The 23,770-nt window shown below is 45.5% G+C and overlaps 1 protein-coding gene across 1 annotated transcript in view; it reads right to left on the minus strand.

Moving 5' to 3' along the window:
• The window catches only part of HMCN1 (hemicentin 1), a 362,739-nt gene that overhangs the window by 68,284 nt on the left and 270,685 nt on the right, over nucleotides 1-23,770 (minus strand). Inside the window, 7 exon segments of the mRNA XM_083156769.1 lie at nucleotides 5,210-5,380; nucleotides 8,613-8,882; nucleotides 11,162-11,243; nucleotides 13,009-13,199; nucleotides 13,488-13,622; nucleotides 18,530-18,743; nucleotides 22,211-22,401. Coding sequence (XP_083012895.1) covers nucleotides 5,210-5,380; nucleotides 8,613-8,882; nucleotides 11,162-11,243; nucleotides 13,009-13,199; nucleotides 13,488-13,622; nucleotides 18,530-18,743; nucleotides 22,211-22,401 — 1,254 coding nt within the window.

Consider the following 23,770-nt stretch of genomic DNA (forward strand, 5'->3'; position numbering starts at 1 on the left):
ATCCCCATGCCCCCCGCCTTCAATTTTGAGTGCATGCACCTGGCGAACACTCTGTTTGCCGTGGCTTCACGCACCCTGCATCTGCACATGCACAGAAATGCATCTGTGCATGCGCAGATGCAAAACATCGATCCCCTGTGCGAACGCATGGGGGACTGAACGAATTAGAATAACCCCCAAAGAATATTACACTAATCCAGCCATTAATTACGCACTGGTCACAATGCAGATGCCTAGGCTACTAAATGGAAGATCTAGTTCAGCACTGACTCAGTGGTTTTCTGTGATGCTTCTATAAGCGTATCAATAATAAAATGATGACTGTTGGAAACATGTGTGTACAGACTTAAAGATGTATCAGATTTTCTGTACACACCAACAGATGCCTTATAACTACAAGCAGCCTTGTTATTTAACCAGATGATTGGTTTTATTGAAAATAAAGCAGGTATATCTGTACTCATTGTATTACACACTGGTAGTTGGAGTGGAGTTTGAGCAGAGAAGGATGTCATACAGCTCACCAGCCAATTAGAGGATGTACTGGGTACATGCTGGCACTCTAGCACGTGAGCGTGACACGGACCATTCTCCACCTTTCTGTATGTCAGGTGGCCCACGGCTCTCTGTCAGCAGCTTTGCTTAGCCAGGCAGTAATGCTGGACCATCCCATCAGGCCTTTGGAATTTCTGGAATTTGCCAAAAGTGTCAGATGGCCAGGTATCACTGGAGCTAAGTGGAAGACTACTGTCTGCCATTGCGCCACTCTCACATAGGGGGAAATGTACAGAGCACGGCCGAGCTGCTTTACGAATAGCTTTGGCCGCGATTGGCCATTCTGTATTTTTAGCCTGAGAACTCTGCAAATGTACAAAGCTGCCGAGTTCTCAGGATTCCTATTTTCCGAAGTCATTTGTATTTGGCTGCTGAGTTTACTGGCAGGCACATAGGGTCAACTCTGAAGCATTGCGCAAGTCAGATTTGTGCAATGCTTCTCTGTGTACAAATAAGAAAAAATACATACATAAATAAAGAGCGCTAATACAATCCACCACCTTGTGGGTTTTCACCATAAGTTTGCACAAGTATGAAGAGATGTACACAATTATTAAACATAGAACTTATGTTTATTAATTAAAAAAATTCTTAAAATTTCCAAATCCACATCTGTTGGTTCAAGACGATAGACAATAAGTTCAACCCTATGCGTTTTGTCTTAAAGACTTCATCAGGGGTTAGGCTGTGGGTGGTAAAAAATGCCAAAATGTATCATCAATTTCACAGAATTTAAAAGGATATTTGGTACTTGTGTATTATCTGGGCAGCCGATTTTTTTATCGCAGTGCAGCGAGCCACTGAGCCCAAAGCGTGGCGAGCGCAGCGAGGGGATGCAGATTACTTCACATACAATCCGCTGCGCTCGCCACACTATATAAAATCAACTACATGCCGACGTGTATAGTGGGGGTATGAAAAGGTCGGAGGACTCGTACCGCCATCCCTCGCGGGCTCACTGCGCTCGCCACACTTCGGGTTCGCGTTGATACTGGGGTGGCATTAACAATGGGGGGGGGGGCATTTCACATAGTAATCACCCATCAGGGTGGGTGTACAATTAAAAATCGGGTCTGGGGGTGCATTTACCATTGGAATCGGGCAATGTACAATGTAATATCGGGTATAATCGCGTCGCATCGCATCGCATCGCATGCCATTATAATGGCATGCGATGCGACGCAATATTAAAATAGTAGGTACTGCTTTCCTAGCACGGCGCCCGTCTCATTGATTGTATGCCTCAAGTTTAAGGTACTTAAGGCATACAATCAACGCGTTAACCATTGTTAACACCACCAGCACTATCAACGCCAACCCGAAGCGTGGCAAGCGGCGACGGTACGTGTCCTCTGATCTTTTCATACCCCCACTATCCACGTCGGCGTGCAGTTGATTTCATATAGTGTGGCAAGCGCAGCGAGCCACCGAGCCCCGTGAGGGGCCGCGGACTAATTTACATGTATTCTCCGTCCCCTCGCTGCGCTCGCCGCGCTTCGGGCTCGGTGGCTCACTGCGCTCGCCACACTATATAAAATCAACTCCACGCCGACGTGGATAGTGGGGGTATGAAAAGGTCAGAGGACGCGTACCGCCGCCCCTTGTGGGCTCGCTGCACTCGCCACGCTTTGGGTTGGCGTCAATAGTGGGGTGGCGTTAACAATGGGGGGGCCATTTCACCCATGAGGGGGGGGGTTAACAATTAAAATTGGGGTTTTGGGGCCTTTTTACATTGATTCCAATGTAAAAATCGCGTCGATTGCATCATCTCATGCATCTTATGCCGCACAAACACATAAGATGCATGAGATGCTTGAGATATCAGCCCCACACATACAATCTAGATCGTGGGCGCCGTGCTAGGAAAGCAGTACCAAATAGTATACTCTGCCTGGGAAAGCCTTAAATCGGTTCCCATCGCATTGTATGCCTTAATTAGTGGCATGCGATGCGATATATCGGGCGCCCAGATAATACACAAGTACCGGATATTTTTCACAGAATTGAAAGGTCACAGAATGAGATGAGCGAGGAGAGCATGTGCAACATTAAATATACAGAGGAATGTGAATTCCTTGTGTACATCTCTTCATACTTGTGCAAACTTATGGTGAAAACCCACAAGGTGGTGGATTGTATTAGCGCTCTCTACTTACCCTAATTTCTTCTTCTTTTTATCCCCACTAACAGGGGGGATTTGTAGAGTAGCTGCTTGATTGTTTGGGGCGCACTCGGGGCCATCCTTGTATACATAAATAAATGTTTAAAAAAAAGAAACAGTGTGAGGTCCCCACCACAAGCATAACCAGTCCCGGGCTCTCTGATTCGGTCCTGGTTTCCTAAATACAGGGGATAAATGATCTGTAGTTGCCTTTTCAAAGACCAGCAGCGCACTCATGGACCAGTCCTGGTTACAAATATATGGGGAACTAAAAGACTAGGGGTCCTTGGATTTTTATAACCAGCACTGGGCTTCAACAGCCAGCAGGGTAATGCCACAGTCGAACAAAGTCAATTGGGGCCAACCACAAAGATGACCTACAGTATATTGACTTTGCGGTCAGATGGATTTGCTGGTTCACGCCATAGATGTCCATTTTAAACTCATAACATGGGCTCCTATGGTGGGAACCGCCCATATACTCTTATGTTGATTTCATAACATCTAGTTATATGGAGGATTGCACAGCCTATCAGACATGGAGTTCTGCTGGAGCTCGCTCCATATAGGCTGAGGGGAGCCCCATTGACTGACATCAGTGGGTTTCACCTCTTTCTCGGGGAGGAGCCTCACATGTATACATGCAGCGCCACAAGTCTGGTGGGTCGTAGTTTGCGGTTTTTATTGTAACCCCTTGGATGCCTACATGGACCGAAGAGGTGATATAATTTTTTTATCTACATGTCCACAATGGATTTCTACTGGACAAATGGACTGAACCTACAGGGACAAGATAAGATAGGTGAGTACGTATGGTGTATGTATGTAAATAATGTTATACTTTATTTGGTGTGGTTGTTTTTAGTGGAGAATTGGTACTGTTGTGGGACTACAAGACCCAGCAGGCCCATTAATGCATATGGGGGAGGCTTGCTGGGACTTGTACCCAATGCTTTTTTTACACTTTTCGGACTATCACCCAGCACCCAGGGAGTAACCAGGGAAGAGATCTCCTTATTGGGGGGATCCCCACTTCCCCAGGGACCTGGTCAGGGCTGACCAGCCATAGTTTGATACTATGGCGGCGGGACCTTATATAAAAAGTGTCCCCGGATGTAGCATTACCCTGCTGGCTGCTAGAGCCTGGTGCTGGTTATAAAAATATGGGAAATCCTTCATCTTTTTGTCCCCCGTATTGTTGTAGCCAGGACTGGTCCAAGAGCCCTGTGCTGTTTTTTTACATACAGGGGGCCACAGATCTTTTGTCCCCTGTGTTTCTAAAACCAGGACCGGCTCAAAGAGCCTGGGGCTGGTGATGCTTCTGGGTGGGACCCCACATCATTTTATTTATTTATTATTATTTTCACACAGAAAAGCATGTACAGATCTCACTGATCTGTGCATTGCTTCAGCAAATACGGATGGAAAATATATTGCGTTTTCCATCCATATTTTTCGCTGAATTCAGCAATACCAATGTTTGTAAATTTGCCGACCACCATAGAACTCTATGGGCATATGCGCCTGAGTTCTGTTGATGGTCTACTCATTCGTAATGCCGAATTTGGCTGAGCTTGCCATTTGTAAAACGGCAACTCGGACAAATTCTGCACATACCGGGTCCTGGCCATGATTAAGATCGAATGGTTATGAATGGGTGCACTTCACTTTCTATAATGACAAGATAAGATATTGTAAAGTACATAAAGTGCTACTACGCTAATATGGTAAATAGACCAATTTCACAAGTAGTGCATGTAGAAATGTAAATCTTTGATGAGTATAATTGCTCTTAAGTATATTTTAAATATATATATATATATATTTTTTTTTTGTTTTGATTTGAGTATTTGCAGAAGCCGTACACACAAGGTCAACCTGGGAGCTAGCGCTGCATGCGGAGCAGCATTTTGCCTATATTAATAGGCAAAACGCACCGATTTTAGCAGGATAGACATGGCATCCGGGGCTGTGCATCAACATCACTATAGCCTGTACACATGGAGTGATCCGTGCTTACTTTCTAAGGGATCTAGTCAGATCACTTAGCAAATAGCCCCAAATCGCCCCATCTGTACAGGCCTTAACTGTGCTTTGTGGCTTTTAACAAAATATTTAAGAGTTTAATCCAATGACTCCCAAACTGTGTTCTTAGGCTCCCTGGGTTGCCTTGAGTTGAGATGAGTTGAGACACTTGCAGGGGTGCCTCGGGTTTGTGGTCCAGGACAAAAACAAATTATTTGTGGTCAAAGTGATAGGAAAAACTAGTGCTGGCAAACATAACAAATGTGAACAATTAGAATCACAGCTATGTCCACCACCACATAACTGTCCCTAAGAGTGACAGGTAAACACAATTTACTGAAATAATTTACTTAAATTATGAGTAGCAAAATTGGACTAGGGGTGCATTGAGAAAATTCTGATTCTCTAGGGAGCCATAATTCCAGAAACTTTGGAAACCATTGGTCTAATGCACTAAAACCCAAATACCTGGGCAATGTTTATTTTGACAGATTCTGGTCTCAGTCTCTTCTCCTTGACAGGCCAATCCGCCATTTGCTGGGGCCGGGTTGTCACATTGTCGCACGCGTTTCTGAACTCCCTGGCCACAAGTCACACTGCAGGATTGCCACGGCAGCCACTCAGAAAAGCCACCGTGCACTGGAAAACAGGTAATTGCATGTAAACAGAAAGGGTATGTAACCTGGCGTGAGAAACGCACAGAATCAAATGAATGATAAGCAGCTCAAAGGGTCCTGGAGACCATCTCCCAATACAGTAACACAAAAATCTGGGGTTGGACCGTCACAAGCGCTGGGTGCAGGTACAAACACTAATCTCCTAGTGTGGATGGCACAGGAGATCAGTGCTGAAATCAGATCCTCACTTGAAATTGGGTCTGACCGATGTGAGTGATAACCTCCCTGGGCGCATGCAGCAGACAGACACTTACTTTAAAGTTCTGTCTCACGTTCACATAGCGGGTTCTTTATCAGGGAAATGACCATCACACATTCGTCTGTATGTCAAACTAGAGCGACACTTACTTTTAAATTCTGTCTCGCGTGCGTGTAGCAGGTTCTTTAAAAGACCAGGGCTTGTGACGGTCCAACCCCGGATTTTTAGGTACAGTAATTGCATGTGTCAGTCATTGATGTTTTTACAGTACTTGTTAGTTTTCAACCTTTATATTTGTGTTTTTGTGTGCAATTATTTGCACAATAATGTGTACTTATATAGAAAACAAATGAGTGATCTTTCATGTGCATAACCTGTAGGAATCACCATGTGTTGGAAAAATGTAAGTATTCAGGATCTGTGTGTTCTTGGCAACGTTGTGACTGACCAATCCCACCGTTGGTGTCTATATACCACTCCAAATTGTGAGTGGAGGGGACAGCTTACCGCAGTGGCAATCATAACACTGAATGGTTATTGTGTTTGTCAGTGAAAGGTCACTCACACTGTACTTACTGTACACCTGCAGTGCAAGCAAGGGGAAAATTGCAGACATTCACCCAAATCCTGAGTTCTATAATGAAATGTACAACTCTGTGCAGCCTGCTGTTCTGTGGCCAGGCCTTTGATATGTCCCTGATATACTCTGAATTGTATGTAGATGTGTGTGCTTAGCTCTGGAGCATGTGCTGTGTGGCACACCAGGGCCCTTATTCTGGTTCATTCACATGGACCACCCTTACATATGTGTGTGCCTTCACCATCATGGGGGAGGTTCGTACTGGCATGCGAATGGATGTTCATGTAAAACATCCATTCGCAAGCCTTAAGAATGAATCCTGGTTGCGAATGGGTGGTGCTGGCTAACCATTCAGGTTGGGGTGACTCGGAAGGATGCGAATTCGCATCTGAGTGAGTCAACCAGAATAAGGGCCAAGATATGGCCATAATATGGCTTGCGTTTAAATATGAGTCAGCCCCTCAGTTTTTTAAGCACTCTGGAAATATTTGGCATACCTGTAGAATACTGCAGATAAAAACACAACAAGAATGTTTCTACAGATGTAGCCATGCCCTTAATGACAACATCGCAGCCCCAGGTGCCTGTTTGGCGAAAAAAAGTAGCACTCAGAGTGCTGGGCTTATGCATTTTCAATGGGCAGTATTCAATGGCCGGGGGCCGCGGGCGGCAGCGAATCCGGTGTAGGATTCGCTGCACTTTCGCCGTGATTCTCCCTGCTGGGAGATTCGCCGGCATTCGCCCGTCCACTGTATTCAACGCGTCAGGGGCTCTCCGCCCCTGACGGCGATAATTACTCTCTGCGGCGAATGGCACTCGGCTCTCTCCCTGGCTCTCTCCCCTGCTGCTGCGGCCAGGGGATTGAGCGGAGACACGGCGGGGGAGCGCGCTGATGCTGCCAGGAGCCCCGCACAGTCTGAGGACGGGGACGGGTCCAGCAGCAGCAGACCTCCGGCTCCAGCAGTACCAGCGCTGACATCTGCTATCACCGCGCTGTGGCTGCCGGAGCCAAAGGTCTGCTGCTGCTGGACCCCTCCCCGTCTTCAGCCTGGCAGCGTTCCCTGCGATATCAGAGCGCTCCCCCGCCAGGATACCAGTCCTCACATCCCCCTGCCGGGACTCCTGACTTGGGCATTGGCTGTGAGCGGCAGCTCAGGGGAGCAGTGCACTTATGCTGGAGAGGGAGAGGGGGGGGGAGAGATAACCTGCAGGGGAAACTACGCACACATCGCAAGACTCCTACAGTCCTGCTGCATGCCCTCCCAGGCAGCCTCTGCTGGTAATCGGGTATCTTGCTGTGGAGTTTGTCAGCGCTCAAAACGGTGAGTGTCCGGCACCAGATGAGCGCAATTTGTGCCCTGTTTTGTGATCTGATGCTAGTCATATGCTCTGGGTGTATATGCTGCTTCTCCCCCTGTATACCCCCTGCTGCTGTCAGTGGCAGCCTGATGGTTCCAGGTTGTGGCACTGGCACTGCCAGGCAGAGGGCACACACTGATCCCCCCTGCCCGCCAGCGCTACTGAACCCTGCGCTACCACCCCACTGCATGCCACCCACCAGCGGGCAGGGGTCCCTGCAGCCCTTATGTGAAATCAGCGGGGCCCCCCTGCAATATGTAATATAATCCGCAGCACAGCATATGTAATGTCACCAGCAGCCCCCCCCCCTGCATATGGTACGTTTAAAAAAAATATTTTAAAATTAAAAATATATTTATGTGATCCTTGTCCAGTAAAAAAAATAGCAAGACTCTTCAAATAATTAAATAACTGATTTTTTTACTACAAAAAAAAAAAAAAAAGCCTTTATTTTGAAAGATCACATTCCAGTTCTCCAAAAAAAGATGCCGAATGCAAATTGGAGAATCATGGCGAAAATCACTGGAGAAAGCAGTTCTCCACTTCAGCATTGAATACACTCTCGGCGAATACCACTGAAAACCCCATTGAAAACCACTGGAGAATCGTGGAGAATCAAAAACAGAGAATCGCCAGACATTCGCTCTTCATTTGCAGAGAATTGTGTCCATTGAATAGGGAGAATTGTATTTCCTGTGAGAAAATTCCCTGAAAACCCGGGGAATTGACTGATTCCCCAGAAAATATGAAGAATCAGAGGCATTGAATACTGGCCAATGAGTCGCAGGTGTGTGTTGTGCCAGTGACGTCTCGTCCATGACATAACGTTGTCATGGACATACTGTTGTTATCACAGTTAAAATCCAATCTTTGAACAAATGAATATATGTTATGTTGTCTATCAAACTGGATTTTTCATTGTTACATTATTGTACTAATTGGGTAATTTATGTTCACATATCAATAATCATTAGCAATTAATCATCAATGGCTGCTCTGCTAAATTTTAGCACCTTGTATATGTCATCTTGTTTGCCATTTTATTCATTACAATACCTTGCACAGTGAATAAAGCCTTTACAACAGCTGATCCCATGATATTGGTAGCTCTGCATTCGTATATGGAAGTATCTTCTTTGGAAGCTGCAACAATTTGCAGAGAGTTGTTTGGCAATACTGTCAGGCGATTATCCCCAGAGATGGGATGACTCAGACGAGACCAATAAATGTCAGGCTTTGGTTCTCCTTCTGCCTGACAATCTAACACCACAGTTGCTCCAGCATTCACTGTAGTATTAATTGGATGAGCTGTTATAATTGGCAGTTCTGTGGATAAAATTAATTTACAATCAGTTTAATTGCTGTGAAGAAAAGTTAGTCATCCATATTCAGAGGAAATTTGAGGAAGAATTACTTCACAGAAAGAGTAGTAGATAAGTGGAATAGCCTCCCATCAGAGGTGGTAGAGGCAAACACAGTAGTAGAATTTAAACATGCTTGGGATAGGTATATTGATATCCTTACAAAAAATAAGGATCAAATATGGTTTGAGGTAACATGTTTAAAAAAGGGCCAGACTAGATGGGCCAAGTGGTTCTTATCTGCCGTCAAATTCTATATTTCTATGTTTCTATATATTTTGGTCGTGCCCCAGGATACTCCCCCTTTGCAATGCGGTCTTTGAGTTTGCCTCTACAGTGCTCAAAACTACTCTCCAAGACTCACCTTCATTGGCTCTTCTTCATATATTCCCCCCAAGTCTATCACAAGCAGATTGCTATGTTTTGGGCCATATCTGCATAGCCACTAGGTCTACAACAGCTCAGCACTGGAAAGACTCCTCTCTTCCATTATCAGTAGCACACGTAGGGGGGTTTCTGAGTACCCAGAAACCCCCCTCCCCTATATTCTGAAAGCTGAGAGTCCCCTCTTCCCATGGGTACAAGAATTTTAAAAATCAGCCCTTGGAAACCGGAGATATCTGACTTCAAAGCAGTGGTCCCCATCCAAGCCTGTTAATTGCTTTTCCCAGTCAGATATTTCAGGTTCTGTCTGACATAGAGTTTTTATAAGGGTATATTCCAAAAGCTGGGACTATCCCTCTTTGATGGACACTAGTAGCTTGTCTCTACTGTTCCCAGAACCAGAGATATCAGCCTTTCAGCAGCTGGTTACTGCTCCAGCTCCACACACCTGGTATGTAGTTTTATATTCTTGTTGCAGATTATTCTGCCTCCTGAACTCTGATCCCGTAGTCCCCAATACCATTTGGTAGGTGGGATTCTCTTGTTTTTAATTCTATTCAAATATAAGAAATCTATTTTCGGGAACTGGAGATATCTGCATCAAGCAAGCTGTCTTCCCACCAGAAAATTATGAATAATAAGCCCACTCCACTATATATATTTATTATTATTATTATTTATATACATTTGGTCTATCTCTAATACTTTAACTGACCCGGCTTTGCTCCACCCCTCTGGAAACCCCCGTCTGAAAATCCTGCATTTGCCCCTGATTATTGATTAAAACTATCCGCAAAACTCACCTAGCTTTTGGAATGGAGACTCAAGGTCTACCCTATTCATTCTCTGCAAAATCCCTGTTAGTCAAGTGTTATAGCTGGCATACTATTTTACCTCTCACAAAGGAGCTGTTATCCTGCTTGATATGGAGCACTGCATTTTGTTTTTCTGTTATAGGAGAATGCCTAGCCGTCTGTCAACCTCTATGCTTAATTCTTGCGATAACTACTGTATGCACATATTTCTTTTGTATATGCATTTATTGGATGACTCCTTGTCTCCCCTGCCCTCCCTCTTTTTTTTCTGTATCCCTTACCATCCGTGAAAACAGAACAAAATCCAAATAAAAACTATTTATGTTAAAAAAATAAAAGTTATTCATTCAACGCTGTCCGTTTTTAATACAAAGTAATATTTTTTAACCTCATAAGAACACTACATTTTGCAAGTGGTGGCTGTAGTAATAGAATTGACGCGCTACAATTAGCGCGTCAATTTAACAATGGCATGATAATGCATGAAATACTTTTATAAGATCCAAATTGTTTCTGTCTTTTCATTAAGCCAGTGGCTAACCAGGTGGTGATGTCTTCTGACCGTGTGATCAATCCACATAACCCTTCCATTCATGACTAAAAGAATGAACCCCACTGGAATTTAAACATAATTAAATGAAATTTAAAATTGCATCTATATATATATATATATATATATATATATATATATATATATACATATATATATATACCAAACAAACTCCATCACTCCAGTACTTTTTTCTTTTAATCCATTTCTTACCCTGGTGCCCTCCTCTGGCCAGTCAAGACCTTTATACCAGTGGTGCAGCAAACAGGCGTCACTCAGGGATTGCAGTGCAAAAAAGTTTATTTTATTTTCCATTCCTACATGTTTCGAGCTCTGTGCTCGTCCTTAGGGAATATATATATTCCTCAGGGAATATATATATATATATATATATATATATATATATATATATATATATATATAAATATATATATTATTTGTTGCTTCAACCAGTAATTATTTCATGTTTCAAAAAATAGTGGAAAAGAGTCTTACTTTGCAAAGATAAAGTAACTGTATGTCCGGTAACACCTGCATCATTTGTAGCTACACATGTATAATCATCAGCATCTTCATTCTGGGTGATAGAGGAGATTACAAGAAACAGTACACATTATAATACATTTATTACCAAGTTTACATTAAGAAGAAGCGGTACATAAAGCACACACTGACATACCTCCCAACTTTGACGGACCAGGAGGGGGGACACTGTTGATGCGCGCCTGCGGCGCGTCGAAATTTCAGGGGGCGTGGCCTATACTGGCAGCTCTCCTGCGAGGCCACACCCCCATTTTGCCGCTATGGGGCATGACCCAGAGGCTCTGTGAGCCTCTGGCCATGCCCCCAGCCCCCTGGCTGTGCGAATAGACGCTGTGCGGATGCGCACAGCGTTTATTCCCCGCTTCTTAGCAGCCGACGGTGGACTCCCAACAGCCCCCCCTCACCGCAGGACACTGCCGGCCGCGGGTGGGACAGCGGGACAGGCCCTGATAATCGGGAGTGTCCCTCTAAAATCTGGACTGTTGGGAGGTATGCACTGATATGAAAACCCAACTGTGGAAAGAATTCCAAAGTAGGGTCAGTGCTCACGTTAGGTTTTAATATGTTAGTGTAATGCAGTGGAATATACTGTAGGCACTTAATGAACATATTGTATTTGTAAAACACTGAACATTTTTATTGCTGTAAATATTGTGCAGCAACTTCATTATTGGACCCATGCTGTATCAGTTTTAAATTTAATGTACTTAACATGAGAAAAGCATACATTGAAATAATACTAAGTTACCAGGGCCGGACTGGCCATCTGGCACTTCTGCAAATGCCAGAGGGGCCGATGGGTAGGTGGGCCGATATCTTGGAGGCTCCGTCTCCCGATCGGTGCACAGAGAGAGCCGCTGGACTCACGATGGGTCCAGCAGCTCTCTCTGTGCAGCACTGAGGTCCAGGAGAGAGGGGAGAAGAGAGGCCACTATTCCCCTCTCTCCTGCAAACCGGGAGAGGCAGCGCACGCATGTGCATGAACAATAAAATGTTGCGCACGTGCACAAATGCCAAGGCCGATTCGGCAGCCACATGTTCGCTATAATGAAAGAAAAAAGAAAAAATAGTAATGTCACTGGCCACGCTGTGCCATTCCAAAATGACACATTGCAGCCATTGCGTTTAATTGCATTGCCCCCTTTAAGACACATGGCAAACTTGCCTACTTTTTTTTAGCTCCTCTCTGGGAGAAGCCCAAATAAGTGACACAGAGTCTAATCATCAGGGGGTGGGGACAAAGGCTGATGTTATCAAACTCCACCCCCATTCCATCCAAATGCCACAAATTGCAGGGTCTATGGAGAGGAGGCGTGAACAAAATTATGCAAAATGGTGCGATTTGTGTTATTTTAGCCCACTCCTGAAAAGCTGCAAATATGGGTATTTGTCTCATGAGATCCATCTTTGTCAGACCCACAGTATATAAGAACAGCTACAATGTTCTCTATAGTAGATATTTAATGGTTAAAACTTTCCGTTCTGATAAAAAAATATGGTACTTGTTTAGTTTCACGGCGGCAGTATGGCCGCCGTGAACTTCCGGCTGCTGCGCTCACTAAACTATCAAAAATAAGGTAAATAAGGTAAATGAACTCTATGCCAATGAAGATCGTTCCTACCCCTACTATCCACGTTGGCATAGAGTTAATTTTAGCGTGGCGAGCGCAGCAAGCCACCGAGCCCGCAGCGTGGGCGAGCGAAGCGAGCCCCGCAAGGGGACTCAGACGCATGGCCGCTGCCGCCGTGAAACTAAACAAGTACCAAAAATATATATTTACTGCTACCAGCTGACTTACCATCGTATTATAAATAGCTAGAGATCCATTATGAAACTGTTTAAACCGTCTGTTAAACAGAATCCCATTTCGTTTCTTGCTCCACTGTATTTTAGGGGTAGGATTCCCGCTTACTGTGCAATGTAATATAATGCTGCTCCCTAATGGAATACTCTGGTTGGCACTGTGGATTCCAACAAGAACAGGAGGTTCTAGAAAAAAAAAAAACAACTTATGTGGTCAAAAATGTAGACTGTAGACTTCAATGTGGCAGGGATGGGTGAGAATTATGTATCACATATGCTCTGTACAACACTGCAGAATATGGTGGTGCTTTATAAGTAAACAATAATAATATAGAGCCTTTTCATTATACAACTGAGAAAAGTGGCTTCCTAATCTCTTCCTCCCAGGGCAGAGAACTAGTATCCTTAGAGCCAAATAAGCATTAGTATATACTCTGCAAGTCAAATATCACAATGCTAATTCTATGTACGTACCCTTCACAAATACATATACTGTCGTGCTGATTGGTGCTACTGTGTTTTCTGCTATACAGGTATATGTACCAGCATCCTGTTTTGAAACCCTTTCAATCACAAGATCATTCAGAAATTTAGACCGTCCAGCAGGTGCTGCAGGAGAAACAAAAATGTGTTAAATACATTTAGTTTTGTATTGAGCATTAGTCCCAGTACTAGGGAGCAATACATCCATGCCTTCAGGAGCACAGCCCATTATGAATACTTGTTCCTTCTTCAGTAGCTATATACTGCCACAAAGGGGGATGAGCTGCAATAAATTGGGGTTTGATTATTTTGTAAACACCCACACTTCCTGACACTGATAGTTTGCATGAAAGCCATAATGCCAGTCTCAAATCTTTCATGTCCCTTTCCAGTTATGCCATTCTCCATTTTATAGAAGTTTAGCATCTGTGCACAGTCACTGTATACATTAAGGCAGTGGTTCCCAAACTGTGCACCTAGGCTCCCTGGGGTGCCTCGGGACACTTGCAGGGGTGCCTCGTGTTGGTGGTCCAGGACCAATTCAAATTATTTATGATGATTTATTTCTGGACAAAACCAGTGCTGGTGGCTGCCAATCATAAAATGTATACAATCAGAACCAAATCCTGCCCTTTACCACATAACTGAATCTAAGAAGCACATATAAACACAATCTACTTAATTTGATAACAGGATTGCAAAGACCCCTGTGAACGACGAGATGTGGCGATCGCAATATGCAGCACCTCAGGAGATGCGGACAACCGCCAGTCCACCACCCCAAGTAGGTCCAGACGCTATCGAGACCATGATAGAACAAATCAAGGAGGCGACTAAGGTAATCCGTGAGATGCATCGAGAACGGGAGGAAGATGAATATAGAAGGTGGCGACGTGAACTTGATAGAAGGTACAGACACCAGCGGAATCCCCGATGGAGGTTGGAGCGACGACCCACCGACCAGGTCACTGTGTGCCCACAGATCACGAGAAGACACGGGAGAGGCGGTCCATCGGCAGTGTTCCAGAATACGATGAGAGGGTCCTGTGGAATGCAGGTGACCGATAGGCCGCAAACCGGCCCAAGAAGAATTACAGGTCGTGTCCTATGGTTTGATGTACCACGCGGGTATGGATTCATTAAGCGCGCAGACACTGGCCATAGCGTGTATGTCCACTATACCGCCATCCAACATGCCAACCCCCAAAACAGCTTCCGGAGCCTGAGCAACGGTGAGGCCGTAGAATTCGAATTGACAAGCTGGAAGAAAGGCACCAAGGCCGCCAACGTGACTGGACCGAATGGAACACCGGTGCTATGTAACAGACGCACCCCAGCACACTATCCAAGTCATAGAGAGCCCCAACCGTACTACCAGCAAGAGTACAGCCACAGCGGAAGTAGAGCTGAACTGAGGGAAGTAAATGGCGAGAGTGACCGATTTAATGCCAACCCTCCTCGACCAGGACAGATGCCCCGCCCACCAGAACCTGACATCACGAGGTCAAGCAAGAAACCGGTCGTGCGGAGTGAGGCAGTCCATCAGAACTGGCAAAAAGCGACCAGGCCTCAACTTCCGGAGCCGACGCGGGAGTATGTGCCCAGGATGGATGATGCCGGTTACCGAGCGGCGAACCTAGGGCCAAAAAATGTCAGAATGGCTGAACCGGAGAGAAACTCCAAAATTGTTGTCCATATGGCCGTGACAGAGACCGTGGAGCCATCAGAAGTGTCACCAGCTATGCCCTTGCCTGAACCCAAGATCAGTAGAGAAATGCCAAAGAGGGATGAGAAGGTCGAAACCTGTTTCAAGCCCGTGATTGATGGTGAATACACCTCCATATCTGGAGAAGAATTTGCCTTCCAGATACAGCAGGCGATTCTGCGATCCAAGAGGCGAGATCGAGAGGCGAGACATGCCTAAAGCCGAGTGCAAGTCGTGAGAGTGGGCGCCATCTATGAATAACGGTGAAGAAACTGGACCGCAGAGGGATGGGAGTCCTGTGGCGGAGGGATGGTTGGCCCGGAGAGCCCACATTAGATATAAGGCAGTGATACGTATAGTTGTTATTGAATGCATGATTGCTCGCACCTGTTTTCATTTAGCGTTTGAATGATGAAATGGACATTGAAAGGTTTGTGTTTACAACTTAATGTCCCTGGTTGGTTGCCTGGGGACAGGCAAATTTCCAGCAGGGAGGTGTGTGGCAATCCACTTCAGATGCCACTGAGCCTAACTGAGGCTGGAAACAGCAGCCAATATTGCCTGCAGTTTGTGCAGGCACAGAAAGGGTTAAAACAACCCAGCCAGCGCTAGGACCCAGCAGCCACCCTCACCTTTGCCTTGCAAGGGGAAGCCTGGTTCCATGGGGATTGGCTGGCTGAGGGAGCGCGAAGTTGGGAGGTCAGAGGCCAGCTGAAAAAGCAGCGTGAGAGGAAGAAAGCGTGGAGCCTAAAAGGAAAGTGCTGGCACGTGTGAGGAGAGGAGCTCTGACCGGCACGCAGGAGGAAGGTTCCGACGGCCAGAGAGAGACAGCGGGCGCATTCAGTGACGTCGCTAAGAAGGAAGCCGCCAGCATGAGAGAGACCAGCGGCGTGTACCCGGCCGGCGGTGATTGACAGCCGGCTCCTGGACACCGCGACGGCGGGCGCAGAAGGGAGAGCAGGCGATGTTGGGAGCTCTCAAGCATCGGGGAGAAGGGACCAGAGTGCCGGAGGGAACCGTGCAGCAGTGGACACTGCTGGGAGGTCCCGGTCCGTGGAGACTGACAGCCAGACCGCAGCAGCAGAGGACCTGGGGCTAGAATCTGCCCAAGCCAGGGGATGACTGGATCGTGACCGGCCGGAGCCGGCAACAGCAGCAGGAAAGCAGGTACGCAGACCCCACTCCAGGAGACCTGTCCTGGACATCTCCCCTGTATTCCTGCCAAACGCAGCCATAGTATATCCAGCCCCTGTCGGCTCGGAACCACCGCCACTCGGACAGTCTGCCTTTTTGGAACCAGGCCTACTCTTGGCTGTCCTGGCCTCTGTAGTGCGCCAAGGTAAAGAACTGCCCTAGTACCCTGAGGCGCTGGGACCCCACTTAACCCCTGCAGCACTTTTCAAGCACAACACAGGTTGTCACCCCAAAAGGGGATTGTTCTCCTTAACCTTGCCCCATGTTTAAAGTGCCTGTTAAGGCCATTGTGAGATTGAGGCTACCGTTACAGCCTGTTCTCTGTTCATAACAGGAGGTTGCCCTAAGGAATGGGAATCTGCCTCTCCCTCGATTCAGAGGATTGTTTTACATCAGTGTGCATATTATAGGGACATACCCTTTTACATGTGAGGACCTGTCGACGTGGGACCACTATGTTGAGCCAGAGACTGGTACTCTGTGACTGTGTGTATGTTGATTCATTTGCCATTAGATTATATTGAGGTTTCTGAGCCATTTAAATTGATTGCCAGATAGAGTGATTATTGTTTGATTGTATGCTCTACTGTAAACGTTTGTTTTATTGAGCATTTCTTCTTGTCATTTGTCATTGAGATATTGCAGCGGTCAGTCCGTGTGTTAGTAAAATAAATTACTGTCGCTGCTAATCGTGGTAGAGTTGTCTTTTGTGCGTCTCCTTGGGTTGTGCCATTCCCTGCCACAGGTTCTCCAGAAGAAGCCGTGAGGAATCCAGAAGCTGCCGCCGTCATCAGCTCCAGACTCAGGTGCCATCTCACAACACACCGTTACAGGGTCACTGTCACATATATTTTTTCGGGCCTAGGGGTGCCTTGGAAAAAATCTGATACTCTAGGGTGCCGTGATTAAAAAAAGATTGGGAACCCCTGCATTAAGGAATAATAATAAAAAAACAACAAACCTCATTACTCTGTTAGAAAGTATTTAAAATCACCCAAAGAGCTGATCTACAGTAATTTTGACTACAATATAATGTACAGTAATATATGGTGTCTTGTTTTAACTGCTTGTCCTATTTATTTAAAAACATAAAAATTATCATCAATACAATACGGTATCAATCATGATAAAGAATTTCACAAATTCAAATATCAGATGTTTAACATTGCAAAAACAGTTGTGGAGAAGCATCGCAATTGCATTTTATACAAACATCAATGAAAATGCTAGTGGCTTGCTTGGAATGCAGGCTACATTTGGATGGATTCACATGAAGCATTCCATATAGGATATATATATATATATATATAGTCAGTGCCGGTGCAAGGCACCGGAGCGTCCCAGACGAGGGGGGGGGGGGGGCGCTCCAGTGCTCACCCGCCCCCCGGCCGCTGTACGGGGGGGGGGTGTGCCGGTGATTTCCGCGGCGTTCCGGGGTGGGGGGTGCCGGTGGGGAGGTTGGCAGGGATTGTCAGGTGATGCAGCGGCATGCCACCACGTCATTTTCCGGGGGCGAGGGATGATGTGGCGACCGCCGCTAAGTAATTCCAGGGGTAGGGAGGTGGAATGGGTGATGCGGCGGCAGCCTAGTTGCTCTGGAGGGGGAGAGGGGAACCTGCTGCAAACTGCCACCCTCCAGTGGCAAATGCCTAGAGCTGCCTAGTGGTGGCACCTGCCCTGTATATAGTCCAATATAACAGTACCCAGTGTTTGCATACTCTACGAAACCCAATATGTCCTCCCATAATGCTCCACAGACGGCCTAAAAAACTCCAGTCACCAACAGATTTAATGTTTTAGTGAGTTGACATTGTCATCAGGAATAAAGAAACAGCATACCTCCTCCCCCGGTCCTCCTCCTCCAGTGGTTGCACTGAATGTCGGACAATAGTATAGTATTATAAAAACACGAGTGGCTAGATGTACCAAGTGTTAGAGTGATAATTACCAGCCAACCACCTCCTGTCATTTTACAAACACAGCTTGTAGAATGATTTATAGGAGCTGATTGGCTAGTAATTTATAACTGTCCACTTTATCACTTTTTGAAGTGCGGTGCATGTGGCCCAATAATATACATTATAATTTAAAACACAGAACTTTTCAGATTCACTTACTAGTCAGATTCACTTACCAGTTATGATTCTATCCTTATAGGCCCATGTAATTTGAGGTAATGGATTTCCTGTTGCTTTACATGATAACTGTAGCTTTTCTCCTTCACTAAGTGACACATTTGTGGGAAGTTCAGTAAAAGATGGACGATAGTGAATGGTGAGGATTACTGTGTGGAAGTCTGTTCCAGCAACATTATTTGCCATACAGGTATAATTACCAGCATCATCATGCTACATCAATGTAAAAAGTTTAGAATGAATATTTATTCACACTTAGGAATTGATACACAACAGATTAATACCAATCTACCATTGTAGGTGGTTAAGGGGGGTATTCAATTGCCGGCGACCATCTCCCCACGGGGGAGATGGTCACCGGGCCCTATTCAATGATGTCTTCCCTGACCGCATTGAGCAGGGTTTCTCGGCAGAACGAGTACGACTTCACTAGCTGTCGGGCTCGTTCTGCCGAGAACGACCAGGAAGTGACGAGCTACCAGCTGCAGCTCGCCTCTTCACGGCCGCAACTCGCGGTCACACCCCCTTCTCGGTACATTGAATCCCGCCTGCGTGTTCTGGGTCGAGCTGACCGAGAATGGGACAGGGTCATGGCGGTGGAGCAAGCTCCACCGCCATGACCTAAACATTGAATATCCCCCTAAGTGCTTTAAGGATTTCAGACAAGAGCTTAACCATTAAATTGATATGAAGACACAGGGCCCGATTCAGAGTTGATCGCTGATGTGTAAAGTCACAATCCGTTCTTTTATGGAATGACTGCGTATACATATAGATTGCAGGGCGCATGCATGAGCCAAATCAGTGCCAAAAAATAGCGTGGCAATAAATTAATTTACATATAAATTGTTTGGTACTTGTGTATTTTGGCGGCGCCCGATTTCTGCATCGTACGATGAACGTATCGCATGCCATGTACCTGATGGCATGCGATGCGATGCGACGCGATTTTGACCCCCTATACGATGAAAAATCGTATAAGCACCGTAAAGGGTGCTTTTGAGCACCCTAATGGGTGCTTACAATGTTAAATGCACCACCACGCCTCCCCCCCACTATAAACGTGAACCCGAAGCGTGGCGAGCGCAGCGAGCCCACGAGGGGCGGCGGTACGCGTCCTACGACCTTTTCATACCCCCACTATCCACGTCGGCGTGGAGAATAGATTAGTGTGGCGAGCGCAGCGAGCCACCGAGCCCGAAGCGTGGCGAGCGCAGCGAGCCCCGCGAGGGTCCGCGGATACCTTCACAGGTAAACGCGTCCCTTCGCGGGCTTCACAGGTATCCGGCTGCGCTCGCCACGCTTCGGGCTCGGTGGCTCGCTGCGCTCGCCACACTAATCTATTCTCAACTCCACGCCGACGTGGATAGTGGGGGTATGAAAAGGTCATAGGACGCGTACCGCCGACCCTCGCGGGCTCGCTGCGCTCGCCACGCTTCGGGTTCACGTTTATAGTGGGGGGGTGGCGTGGGGCTGCATTTAACATTGTAAGCACCCATTAGGGTGCTTAACATTGTATAAGCACCCATTAGGGTGCTTATACAATGTTTAATCGCATCGCATCGTATGGCAGTGTATGCCATGTACAATGGCATACAATTTGAAAATTGTATGCCATCGTACACTAACCAACAAAATCGCATCGCATACCATCGCATGCGTTATGGTATGCGATGCGATGGGCGCCGCCAAAATACACAAGTACCAATTGTTTATTTAGTGTTGTTTTTTTTCTTACATCTCACAATATACATATATACTTACGAATAACCCATTTTCTGTTGAGGTACTTCTCACCTTTGTGCTGATAGTACTTTGGAACTTTTTGAGTTGGTAACATCAATATCAGTAAATGTTTTTATGCAGTAGCTAGCTATAGTATATACATTATGGGGCTGATTCAGTTTCCCGATGTGGCCATGCCAAAGATAGCGCAGGTTCATTGGCCTCGCAAGCCGCACTGTAACCTGAGTAAGATTAGAGGCTGCAGTTGCAGAGGGACTTTATTACTAATGATCGTGTTGTTCCTCTTAAACTACGAGTGCATCACAGTTTAATGTGATCACAAATGCAGACAGGAGGTGGTGTGCACCTTCTCTGGCATTTGCATTGCAAAGGATCGCATATGCTTAGCTGCTGTGATCAGCTTAACAAATACAATCCTTATTAAATCAGGCCCAATATACTGTAGCTTTTTTCACAACTCTGTAGAATGCCCATATGTATGATTGGGATACACATCAGTTATCAGAGCTATCAATATACAGTTCAAGCCCAGTGTGCAGTGATCCTCATTACACCACCACTAGTTCCAGCCTGTTGTTCAGAACAACCTGTACCAGCACAGTGTTCTGTACCACTTAAATTCGGACAGTCTGACCTTCAAGTTTGGTGAATAATATTTACACAGACATGTGGGGCTAGATGTAATAGTGAGCTATTTTTTTAGAACATGAAATTTTTTTGGTCAAAAACAGCCAAAATGTTTTCCAAAAATGTAGTAGTGTCCAATTTGCGAGAAAAATAGCAAAATTTGCAATGACCAAAAAATTGAAGTTCAAAAATTGCATCCAGGTGTTTTCTCATTGAAAACAACAAAATTGCACATGCAGTAGCGTGCAATTTTTGAAATTGCACCCTAAACATGACCAAAAATTGCAATAAAAATTAACTTGAGACTGAAAGAACCCTGAATAAATCAGTCAGATGATAGAAAACATAGTGGCCCATTTATCAAGTCACCACTATAATAATGTGGAAATAGGACTAAATTATGAAAACTGACTATTTATCAAGTGTCATGCAGAATCGCAAGATACCACCATCCTCAAACAAATATGAGGAACATTGTATTTGTTTTTGAGTGTGAAAGCCAATAACAACTTCAACCCCTTCAGTCTATTGCCCCCCCCCCCCCCCACTGGAAATTTTGGCTGCCTTCGCCCCTTAAATAATGCCCGCCTTCCGCCTCCAACCCCGCTACTTACCGCAGGAGCCGCCGGCGCCGGATCCGCAGATCTATTTATCTCTTGTCTGCAGTCCCGGGCAGCTCTCCTCCTGGCAGGCTTAATGAAAATAAGCGGCCATTTTTTGCAGGTCATTTTTATTAACAAGCCTGCCAGGAGGAGAGCCACCCGGGACCGCAGACAAGAGATAAATAGATCTGCGGGTCGCGGTGTCAGCGTCGGTGAGCAGTGGGGCCCCAGCAGCATGTTAGTGCATGATAGCCCCGCACTTAATCAGCACCTCCCCGCGACCGCAGGGTCTGCGGGGCTATTGTTATGCCACTGAACCCCTTCTATAATATTGGAAAAGCCTGGCTGGATCTCTTTGAAGAGGGCCGGAGCCATTGACGATGCCTATTGCAATCATATTACTTTCCACATATGTGGCTGAGTCCGACCCGGCAGTAAAGTGATAGAGTTACAGTAGCAATGAGTCTATGTTTAAGTTATGGCCAGGATGGGCTTTTATTGGAGCCCATGTCCCAGAAAATATCTGTAAATAATATTAAATAAATTGCCCAGAAATAAAATTCCAAATCACCACGATATGCAGCGATAAGGAATACTAGATTTCAGGGTATTAACTTGATTATTATTAAATAGGCCCCATAGTGCCTTTTTGATCAGTACACTAAAGTACCCAAACATTCAATAAAAAGAGTGGAAAACTATTACCTCAGCATTGTGCAAGATGAATTCCCCAGATTCTAGCACTGCTTGTTTCCCAGTCTTATCTGTTAACAGGACATTGTCCTTCATCCAGGATATTTCTGGAGCTGGATTTCCATAAGCTGTACAGGATATGATAACTTGGGAGCTATGTATCACCGACAATTCTTTGCTGTTTTTTAGAATTTGAGGAGGAACTGAGGGGTGAAACAAGAAATTAATATTTACATCATGGAGACAAATGCAAACTCTGTGTGTGCCTGTGTCTGTCTAATTCATGAACACAATTGTTTCTGCTTTTGTATCACAATTTGAAGCAGAATAGGCATCGGGGGCATATATGCAGCTTAACGCAACTACCGGCAGTTCAGAGTCATACCCATCATTAAGTGGGTTTTCTGGTTGGCTATTGGGCTTGCCTACAGTATAAGTGTGGATATATGGGTGTCATCGGTGTGTGATCGAGGTCATGTCACACGATGAACAACTGTGCACAGCATCTTTTTGCAAAGAGAAGTGAGCTTGGGGAGAATCCCAGCACCTCAGTAACTGAGCATGCCCTCAAGAGTGATGAATTGGGGCTGTGTCAGGAAGGCACGCCCCATCCGGCCAGGCCTTATTTTTGGGAACATGCATGCTGAAGGCCTGCCTGCATGTACGTCAGTATCCTTGCCTGCCTTGATTCTACCAGGAACACTCCACATCTGTTACAGACATTAGTAGCAGTGACCTACTGTATATAATGTAGTTAGTGGTGTGACTCAATGGTGAAAGTAGGGTCCTTGCTGTACTATACAGTCCCCATATTGGAGACGATCAACTGCATTTCCCCAGCTATGGAGGTTAAGGAAAAGAATTGGCACGGATAAGCCGCTGCTACCCAGAGCTCCTGCACCAGGTATAGGCAGGGACAGTATACATGTTCTGTATACAGGTGGAAGTCAGCATCTATTTTAAAATATGTAAAATAGTCTCATTTGTGGCCAATTTACCTGCAACTCTGAATTAGGCTTCTTGTCTTAAAAGACCTTTATTCAGTGGTTAAATACAATGAGCCTAATTTGAGTATAAATGTACTAAAGTGAGCTGATGTTACTGGAATCTGACCACATATCTGTGGGCCTTTTCTGTGCTTTAGAAGACATGTAACATTGTGTACTTTATTATCCATTTGTTATAAAGATCAGAACATCTTTTTAGGAAACGATTGAGCCGATGTGTGCTTAGTCATCCTGTGTCTGAGGCGTGTCCCTTATACACCTAATCCTCTGTATGTGACTGTGCACTTCAGAAACAAATATAATAAATATCTAGAAATAAGATCATTCTACTAATTTAGAGTTCTGTGTGAAGACAAGTTGAATCTTTAGAATTTTGTTATATTCTCGCAGTGCAGGAGGCCTTTGTGCAGCCCTATTTACTAATATAGTGTGCACCTTTTGGGTTCTGTTGTATAGGAATAGACTGACTTAGTCTGCTTGTGCTATAATTAGTAGAGGTTTCCTGAACAAAGAAAGCAGTGCACATGATACGTGTTTGTGTGTGTGTGTAGGTAGGTAGGGGGGG

This window comes from Crinia signifera, chromosome 8 (genome assembly GCF_055691185.1).
Source record: "Crinia signifera chromosome 8, ASM5569118v1, whole genome shotgun sequence".
Classification (NCBI taxonomy): Eukaryota; Metazoa; Chordata; class Amphibia; order Anura; family Myobatrachidae; genus Crinia; species Crinia signifera.